Raw genomic sequence first — 9,882 nt, 5'->3', positions numbered from 1 at the left:
TAGATAACATAGAGGTAGGAAAGTTTTTTCCACTGGTGGATGAGGCTAGAACTAGAGGATGTCACCTCAAGATTTGGGGGAAATTGGGATGGAGATGAGGAGGAACTGTTTTTCCCAGAGGGTGGTGAATCTGTGGATTTCTCTGCTCAATGAAGGAGTGGAGACTACCTCAGTGAATATATTTAAGACCAGGTTGGATAGATTTTGGCATAGTAGAGGAATTAAGGGTTATGGGGAAAAGGCAGGTAGGTGGAGATGTCCATCGCCAGATCAGCCACGTTCTTATTAAATGGCAGAGCAGGCTCGACGAGCCAGATGGCCGACTCCTGCTCCTATTTCTTATGTTCTCACCACAGACTATAATCTCTCCTGAAATACTGTCCTTCACCCATTGATGTATTTTGCAAATATTTTTACAGGTTTGAAATGACAGAACACTTGTGCACGGGAATCTCAAACACAACAACACATCAGTTTTGCTGACTCTGGATACTTAAGGAGTGACCAAATATTTTCTTTGCAACACCAACACATCTGTTGTCAATCCATTGAGATGAAGCATTATCTCATACCATCTGGTAATGTGTTCTGTCTCTGAAATCAAGTTTTCTGTTGTAACTCAGTGAAATCCACTGGAACCGGAGTGCTGTGAACACACCAGCATTTGTTCACTGGAGATCAGTTCTTCAACTGCATTCAAAACTTCAAAACTACAAGGGATTCAAAACTTCTGACTTTCTGAATTGCCAGAGAATTGATCGTAGTCAGGTATCATTCTCCTTCTCTCAGTGTGGTAAGGGATTCACTCACAGCCTACCCACAGACAGGCCAGTGAGTTCACCGTGGGGAGATATCATTCTCCTTCTATCAGTGTGGGAAGGGATTCACTCACAGCCTACCCACAGACAGGCCAGTGAGTTCACCGTGGGGAGATATCATTCTCCTTCTCTCAGTGTGGGAAGGAATTCACTCACAGCCTACCCACAGACAGGCCAGTGAGTTCACCGTGGGGAGATATCATTCTCCTTCTCTCAGTGTGGGAAGGGATTCACTCACAGCCTCCCCACAGACAGGCCAGTGAGTTCACCGTGGGGAGATATCATTCTCCTTCTCTCAGTGTGGTAAGGGATTCCCTCACAGCCTACCCGCAGACTGGCCGGTGAGTTCACCGTGGGGAGATACCATTCTCCTTCTCTCAGTGTGGGAAGGGATTCACTCACAGCCTACCCACCCACAGACAGGCCAGTGAGTTCACCGTGGGAAGATATCATTCTCCTTCTCTCAGTGTGGGAAGGGATTCACTCACAGCCTACCCGCAGACTGGCCAGTGAGTTCACCGTGGGGAGATATCATTCTCCTTCTCTCAGTGTGGGAAGGGATTCACTCACAGCCTCCCCACAGACAGGCCAGTGAGTTCACCGTGGGGAGATACCATTCTCCTTCTCTCAGTGTGGGAAGGGATTCACTCACAGCCTACCCACAGACACGCCAGTGAGTTCACCGGAGGGAGATATCATTCTCCTTCTCTCAGTGTGGGAAGGGATTCACTCACAGCCTACCCACAGACACGCCAGTGAGTTCACCGTGGGGAGATATCATTCTCCTTCTCTCAGTGTGGGAAGGGATTCACTCACAGCCTACCCACAGACACGCCAGTGAGTTCACCGTGGGGAGATATCATTCTCCTTCTCTCAGTGTGGGAAGGGATTCACTCACAGCCTACCCACAGACTGGCCAGTGAGTTCACCGTGGGGAGATACCATTCTCCTTCTCTCAGTGTGGGAAGGGATTCACTCACAGCCTACCCACAGACTGGCCAGTGAGTTCACCGTGGGGAGATATCATTCTCCTTCTCTCAGTGTGGGAGGGGATTCACTCACAGCCTATCCACAGACAGGCCAGTGAGTTCACCGTGGGGAGATATCATTCTCCTTCTCTCAGTGTGGGAGGGGATTCACTCACAGCCTACCCACAGACAGGCCAGTGAGTTCACCGTGGGGAGATATCATTCTCCTTCTCTCAGTGTGGGAGGGGATTCACTCACAGCCTACCCACAGACTGGCCAGTGAGTTCACCGTGGGGAGAGGCCATTCACCTGCTCTGTGTGAGGGAGGGGAACTACTCAGTCATCCAGCCTGAAGATACATCAGCAAGTTCACACCACAGTGAGATGCTCCACCTATTCTGCAAGTGGGAAGCCATTCCTTCCATTGTCGATGCTGAAGATATATCCTAAAGTTCACCAGTGAGAGGACATTGACCTGCTCGGATGGTGGGAAGACATTCACACGCTCAGCCAGACCACAGTGACACCAATGAGTTCACACTGGGGAGAAGCCGTTCACATGCTCTGAATGTGGGAAACGATTCACCCAGTCATCTCAACTGAAGGTACATCAGCGAATCCACACTGGAGAGAAGCCGTTCACATGCTCTGAATGTGGGAAAGGATTCACCCAGTCAACTAAACTGAAGTTACATCAGAGAGTCCACACCGGGGAGAAGCCATTCACTTGCTCAGAATGTGGGAAAGGATTCATTCGTTCATCTCAACTCCTGAGACACCAGCAAATTCACACTGGGGAGAAACCATTCATCTGCTCAGACTGTGGGAAGGGATTCACTCACTCGTCCAGCCTACAGAGACACCAGCGAGTTCACACTGGGGAGAAGCCGTTCACATGCTCTGAATGTGGGAAAGGATTCACCCAGTCATCTCAACTGAAGGTACATCAGCGAATCCACACTGGAGAGAAGCCGTTCACATGCTCTGACTGTGGGAAGGGATTCACTCACTCGTCCAGCCTACTGAAACACCAGCGAGTTCACACTGGGGAGAAGCCGTTCACATGCTCAGACTGTGGGAAAGGATTCACTCGGCGTTTTAATCTAATAACGCACCAGTTAGATCACAGTGAGGAGAAACCATTCACATGCTCTGAATGTGGGAAAGGATTCACTCAGTCATCTCAACTGAAGTCACATCAGCGAGTTCACACTAGTGAGAGGCCGTTCACCTGCTCTGAGTGTGGGAAGGGATTTGTTCGGTCATCTGAACTGAAGTCCCATCAGCGAGTTCATACTGCGGAGAAGCCGTTCACCTGCTCTGAATGTGGGAAAGGATTTGTTCGGTCATCTGAACTGAAGGTACATCAGCGAGTTCACACTGGGGAGAGGCCGTTCACCTGCTCTGTGTGAGGGAGGGGAACTACTCAGTCATCCAGCCTGAAGATACATCAGCAAGTTCACACCACAGTGAGATGCTCCACCTATTCTGCAAGTGGGAAGCCATTCCTTCCATTGTCGATGCTGAAGATATATCCTAAAGTTCACCAGTGAGAGGACATTGACCTGCTCGGATGGTGGGAAGACATTCACACGCTCAGCCAGACCACAGTGACACCAATGAGTTCACACTGGGGAGAAGCCGTTCACATGCTCTGAATGTGGGAAACGATTCACCCAGTCATCTCAACTGAAGGTACATCAGCGAATCCACACTGGAGAGAAGCCGTTCACATGCTCTGAATGTGGGAAAGGATTCACCCAGTCAACTAAACTGAAGTTACATCAGAGAGTCCACACCGGGGAGAAGCCATTCACTTGCTCAGAATGTGGGAAAGGATTCATTCGTTCATCTCAACTCCTGAGACACCAGCAAATTCACACTGGGGAGAAACCATTCATCTGCTCAGACTGTGGGAAGGGATTCACTCACTCGTCCAGCCTACAGAGACACCAGCGAGTTCACACTGGGGAGAAGCCGTTCACATGCTCTGAATGTGGGAAAGGATTCACCCAGTCATCTCAACTGAAGGTACATCAGCGAATCCACACTGGAGAGAAGCCGTTCACATGCTCTGACTGTGGGAAGGGATTCACTCACTCGTCCAGCCTACTGAAACACCAGCGAGTTCACACTGGGGAGAAGCCGTTCACATGCTCAGACTGTGGGAAAGGATTCACTCGGCGTTTTAATCTAATAACGCACCAGTTAGATCACAGTGAGGAGAAACCATTCACATGCTCTGAATGTGGGAAAGGATTCACTCAGTCATCTCAACTGAAGTCACATCAGCGAGTTCACACTAGTGAGAGGCCGTTCACCTGCTCTGAGTGTGGGAAGGGATTTGTTCGGTCATCTGAACTGAAGTCCCATCAGCGAGTTCATACTGCGGAGAAGCCGTTCACCTGCTCTGACTGTGGGAAGGGATTCACTCACTCGTCCAGCCTACAGAAACACCAGCGAGTTCACACTGCGGAGAAGCCGTTCACATGCTCTGAATGTGTGAAAGGATTCACCCAGTCAGCTCAACTGAAGTTACATCAGAGAGTCCACACCGGGGAGAAGCCATTCACTCGCTCAGAATGTGGGAAAGGATTCATTCGTTCATCTCAACTCCTGGGACACCAGCAAATTCACACTGGGGAGAAACCATTCATCTGCTCAGAATGTGGGAAGGGATTTACTCACTCGTCCAGCCTACAGAGACATCAGCGAGTTCACACTGGGGAGAAGCCGTTCGTCTGCTCTGAATGTGGGAAAGGATTCACCCAGTCAGCTCAACTGAAGGTACATCAGAGAGTCCACACCGGGGAGAAGCCGTTCACCTGCTCTGAATGTGGGAAAGGATTCATTTGTTCATCTCAACTCCTGGGACACCAGCAAATTCACACTGGGGAGAAACCATTCATCTGCTCAGAATGTGGGAAGGGATTTACTCACTCGTCCAGCCTACAGAGACACCAGCGAGTTCACACTGGGTAGAAGCCGTTCGTCTGCTCTGAATGTGGGAAAGGATTCACCCAGTCAGCTCAACTGAAGGTACATCAGAGAGTCCACACCGGGGAGAAGCCGTTCACCTGCTCTGAATGTGGGAAAGGATTCATTTGTTCATCTCAACTCCTGAGACACCAGCAAATTCACACTGGGGAGAAACCATTCATCTGCTCAGAATGTGGGAAGGGATTCACTCACTCGTCCAGCCTACAGAGACACCAGCGAGTTCACACCGGGGAGAAGCCGTTCGTCTGCTCTGAATGTGGGAAAGGATTCACCCAGTCAGCTCAACTGAAGGTACATCAGAGAGTCCACACCGGGGAGAAGCCGTTCGTCTGCTCTGAATGTGGGAAAGGATTCGCTCAGTCAGCTCAACTGAAGGTACATCAGCGAATCCACACTGGAGAGAAACCATTCATCTGCCCAGAATGTGGGAAGGGATTCACCGATTCAGCTCAGCTGAAAGAACATCAGCTTGTTCACACTGGGGAGAGGCCGTTCACCTGCTCTGAATGTGGGAAAGGATTCAGTCGTTCATCTCAGCTCTCGAGACATCAGCAAACTCACACTGGGGAGAAACCATTGTGAGGAAATGCGGATATATAAAAAATCATTTTGAACCCAAGTAACCTCTAGCTAAAAGAATACGTGGGTCTGAAAAGGAATTTTTGAACAAAAGTAAACTCTGTCTTCAGCAGTTAAGAAAGTAAACGGCTTATACTGGTTTCCTTTTAATTGTCAGAGGGACATCGAGAATTTGATAATGTATATTGTACCCGTGTTTGAGTAAGCACTCATTGATAAGGACAGCAATGAACATCTGTCTGGAATGAAGTCAGGACCTTGCAAAGGGAATAGCTGATAAGGACTGGACTGTATATCCATCTATATTCAAGCCGTGAGTTAGTGCACTCTGTTATCTAAGACCTTAAGTTTTGCACCAACAGACTTGGTGGGTGTACCAGTTCTAATAGCAGCTTGCAACAGTGATGTATGGGACTTACTATGTATAAATATACTGCTGTAACCTGACTGAGAGAGTCCACTTGTCAGATGGTTGGCAGCACTGACATGCCTTCCCTTTGTTAACTGGGTCTCAAACTCTTGCAAGAGAATCCAATAAACTGTGGTGCCGAGAGGAAACTGGTCTCCCGAGTTTTATTCAGATTCGACTTTAACATTGGGCGTCACGAACAGGATGCCAATACAGAGAGTGCGAAGCAGACAGACTGAGTAAGCGGCCGGACCACTACGGGGACTGCGGAGACTGACCGGGCGCCCAACGGGTATTTCACCTTTTGTCGCTCTCCGGTAGTTCCTTTGGAGGCACGGTTCCTCGCCGAGGGCTGCTTGCATATCTTGACAGGATCGGGAAAGTATCTGTCGGAAGACTTGTAGAAGCTAGGCAAATTTTATTAATTGAGTAGGAGTCGGATCCTGGTAAATATATTAATTGAGCAGAAGAAGGTACCAGGTAAATTTTACTAACTGGGCAGGAGACAGACGGGCTGGGTAAATTTATCAATTGAGCACGTGGTGCCTGCTGGGTGAATTTATCTGATTGTTAATCGAGCAGGAGGCTTTGTGCCGGGTAAATTACTTAGAGAGAATGGAGTCGAGTGATACGAGTGGGCCGAGAGCAGCCCTACACAATGTGTGTGAGAGTTTTCCAGACAAGGAAACAGATTTGTGAATGTTGACCGCAGCGCTGAATAAAAAGATTGGGGGGGGGGGGGGGGGAATGTGGCCACTGAGCGGGAGCCTGCGATATCACCTCTTGAGAACAAGCAGTAAATTTGATATGGAAGATGAACTGTGGGAAGAAGTGGAAATTGTTGAAAAGGCAGTGGAAGGATAAGGCAGATGCAAAGTGGAACAGTACATGATTAGCAAGTTGGAGGGATAATGCGTGTGACAAAGGGAGAGGGGTACGTACTGCAGAAGACGCTAAAGGCGGAGTGTGAATGGGTGAATGGGCGCCGAAAGCGAGAGCAGGAAAAACAACGTCAGCAAACCAAGGCCAGCCTAGATAGGAGAGAAGGGCAGGAACGTCAGTCTAAAGTTCGAACTGACAGGGAAACAAGGGATCCCGAACCCATGTCTGGGATACCGATCCTGTTTGAGGACGGTGACCGTGATGAGGAGTGGGCACACACCGTACTCCCCCCACCTTACCAGGGGCCGAGTGCACCCAGTGCTCCCGAACCCCAATCCTCCCAGTACTCAGATACGGTGACCACTCGGGTAAAACAGCGGCAGCGGGGAAGGGGAGGCTGTCTATATCCTCAGATCCAGAAAGGGAATACCGAGGATTATTCCGAGACAGGGAGGGGAGAATCCACTGAAACCCCAGAGTTAATGGCTCCACAGAGACAATTGCCCACCCGAATGCTGCCTAATCCATGAGCAGCGTAGGAGGGACAGCTCTCAGTGATTCCTGTGTATGCACCCTGGAAGCCTCAAAAGATGACTGGAGAGGTTAAAGGAAAAAGAGGGCAGTGCATTACTGGCCGAAGTTCCAGGTTTCCTTTGGTGGCAGACAGGATTGGTGCTTCCCCATACCACCGTTAGGGTTTGCCCGGGGTTCAAGCTAAAGAGCGTGGGTTTCTTGCCTACACCCTGACGAGACAGGCCTCTAGCACCAAGGGAGACTGGCAAGACTTGGCCAACTCCGATGCTGGAAGGAGTCAGAGGTGAAGACGGGACATCTTGTAAGACACTCTTAATATTGACCGAACCCAAGACGTTGTACCACATCTCCGGATAATTTCGGTCCATGAAGTCGGCCGCACCAAATTCACCCCACTGTTTGGATCACCGTGAACGAAGGACAGACTCTCCCACCCCTTCCGCATTACCCCCTCAAGCCCAAGGCAACGTTTTATGAGGATGGAAGGTCTCTGGTAATCCAGCGAGGAAACAATGTTCTGGCTATTCGATAATGACGGACAGTGACGTAAGCCTCTTTCAAAACAGCTGTTTCCGCCCAGAAGGCTGAGCTGCTCACTCTGACTCGTGCCTGTATCCTAGCAACAGATTTAAATGAGAACTTTTACACAGACTCCCGTTATGCAAAGACTACGGAGCTTTGAGGGTTTCCTGACTTGTTTTGGCTACCCCATTTTAACCTACCTTTGCAAACAACTTACTCAGCACTCTACAGCTACCTCGAGTTTTGGCTATTATAGAATGTGCAGCCCACACTGGGGAATCTGATGAGATATCTATTGCCAATGCCAGGGCTGATGCAGCAGCTAGACAGGCAGCCTCGAATCCCACACGTTTAGACCCCTCGGGAACCCAGCAAGCTCCTATTAGACACAATCGAAGGACGGGCATGCCAGACATGGGGGAGATACGTACGTTTCAGGAGGACGCCCCTGAAGGAGAGCGTGAACTATGGTCCCACATGGTTTGCCACCTTGAACCTCGGACTAATTTATGGGTGACCTCTGCAGGTCAGGTCTGTGTTCCTTCTGTGTTCTTACCTATTTTGATAGATTATGTACACGCCTGGGCAAGGAGGGAATGGTTGAATGGTTAATACATTATTACAATCTTGCTGGCACCCTGATTTCCAGAAAGCAGCTGCAAAGCGTGCACACGCCCAGCTAATCCACAGCCACTTCCAGGACAGCGGCGACACGAGGCGCATGTGGAAGGGCATCCAGGACATCACCAATTACAGGACAACATCACCTGCAGACCAGCTAGCAGATGTTCTCACTGACATCTTCAACATCTCCCTGAGCAGCGCCACCGTTCCAACGTGCTTCAAGGCCGCCACCATCGTCCCCGTGCCGAAGAAGTCTTCAGTGTCCTGCCTGAATGACTACCGTCCCGTTGCACTCACATCCATCATCATGAAGTGCTTCGAGAGGCTCGTCATGAGGCATATCAAGACCCTGCTGCCCCCCTCACTGGACCCCCTGCAGTTTGCGTGCCGTCCCAACCGCTCAACAGATGCTGCCATTGCTACCTCCCTCCACCTGGCCCTAACCCACCTGGACAAAAAAGACACATGCGTTCAGATGCTGTTCATAGACATCAGTTCAGCATTCAACACAATCATCCCTCAGAAACTGATTGGAAAGCTGAGCCTGCTGGGCCTCCCTCTGCAACTGGATCCTAGACTTCCTGACTGGGAGACCTCAGTCAGTCCGCATCGGGAACAGCATCTCCAACACCATCACACTGAGCACGGGGGTCCCCCAGGGTTGCGTGCTCATTCCACTGCTGTTCACTCTGCTGACCCACGACTGTGCTGCAACACACAGCTCAAACCATATCATCAAGTTCGCCGATGACACCATCGTGGTGGGTCTCATCAGCAAGAACAACGAGTCAGCTTACAGAGAGGAAGTGCAGCAGCTAACGGACTGGTGCAGAGCCAACAACCTGTCTCTTAATGTGAACAAAAACAAAAGAGATGGTTGTTGACTTCAGGAGGGCACAGATCGACCACTCCAAGCTGAACATCGACGGCTCCTCGGTAGAGATCGTAAAGAGCAACAAATTTCTTGGTGTTCACCTGACGGAGAATCTCACCGGATCCCTCAACACCGGCTCCATAGCAAAGAAGCCTGGCAACGTCTCTACTTTCTGCGAAGGCTGAGTAAAGTCCGTCTCCCACCCCCATCCTCATCACATTCTACAGGGGTTGTATTGAAAGCATCCTGAGCAGCTGCATCACTGCCTGGTTCGGAAATTGCACCATCTCGGATCGCAAGACCCTGCAGCGGATATTGGGGTCAGCTGAGAGGATCATCGGGGTCTCTCTTCCGGCATTCACCGATATTTACACTACACGCTGCATCCGCAAAGGAAACAACATTATGAAGGAACCCTCATACAATCTCTTCTCCCTCCTGCCGTCTGGGAAAAGGCTCCGAAGCATTCGGGCTCTCACGACCTGACGATGTAGCAGTTTCTTCCTCCAAGCCACCAGGCTCCACAATACCCGAAGCCTGGACTGACACCTTGCCCTATTGTCCTGTTTATTATTTATTGTAATGCCTGCACTGTTTTTGTGCACTTTATGCAGTCCTGTGTAGCTCTGTAGTCTAGTGTAGCTTTCCCTGTGTTGTTTTTTACATAGTTCA

General features: G+C 50.0%; 2 protein-coding genes across 2 annotated transcripts in view; both read left to right on the top strand.

The window, feature by feature from the left end:
- Nucleotides 1-3,409: 3,409 nt before the first annotated feature.
- On the top strand, nucleotides 3,410-5,923 carry LOC140724082 (uncharacterized; the record flags this gene model as incomplete). The annotated part of the gene is made up of 1 exon (XM_073038564.1): nucleotides 3,410-5,923. A coding segment is annotated over one exon (1,359 nt), but the record flags the coding sequence as incomplete, so codon positions are not given.
- A 1,798-nt stretch (nucleotides 5,924-7,721) lies between these two features.
- The window catches only part of LOC140724080 (zinc-binding protein A33-like), a 60,957-nt gene continuing 58,796 nt past the window's right edge, over nucleotides 7,722-9,882 (top strand). The window contains exon 1 of the mRNA XM_073038563.1: nucleotides 7,722-7,736. Within this exon, the coding sequence (XP_072894664.1) occupies nucleotides 7,722-7,736 (15 nt within the window). The remainder of the gene's footprint in view (nucleotides 7,737-9,882) is intronic.

This window comes from Hemitrygon akajei, unplaced genomic scaffold, assembly GCF_048418815.1.
Source record: "Hemitrygon akajei unplaced genomic scaffold, sHemAka1.3 Scf000159, whole genome shotgun sequence".
Lineage (NCBI taxonomy): Eukaryota > Metazoa > Chordata > Chondrichthyes > Myliobatiformes > Dasyatidae > Hemitrygon > Hemitrygon akajei.
Note: the sequence above shows the minus strand (reverse complement) of the source record. Positions and strands in the feature narration are given on the sequence as shown.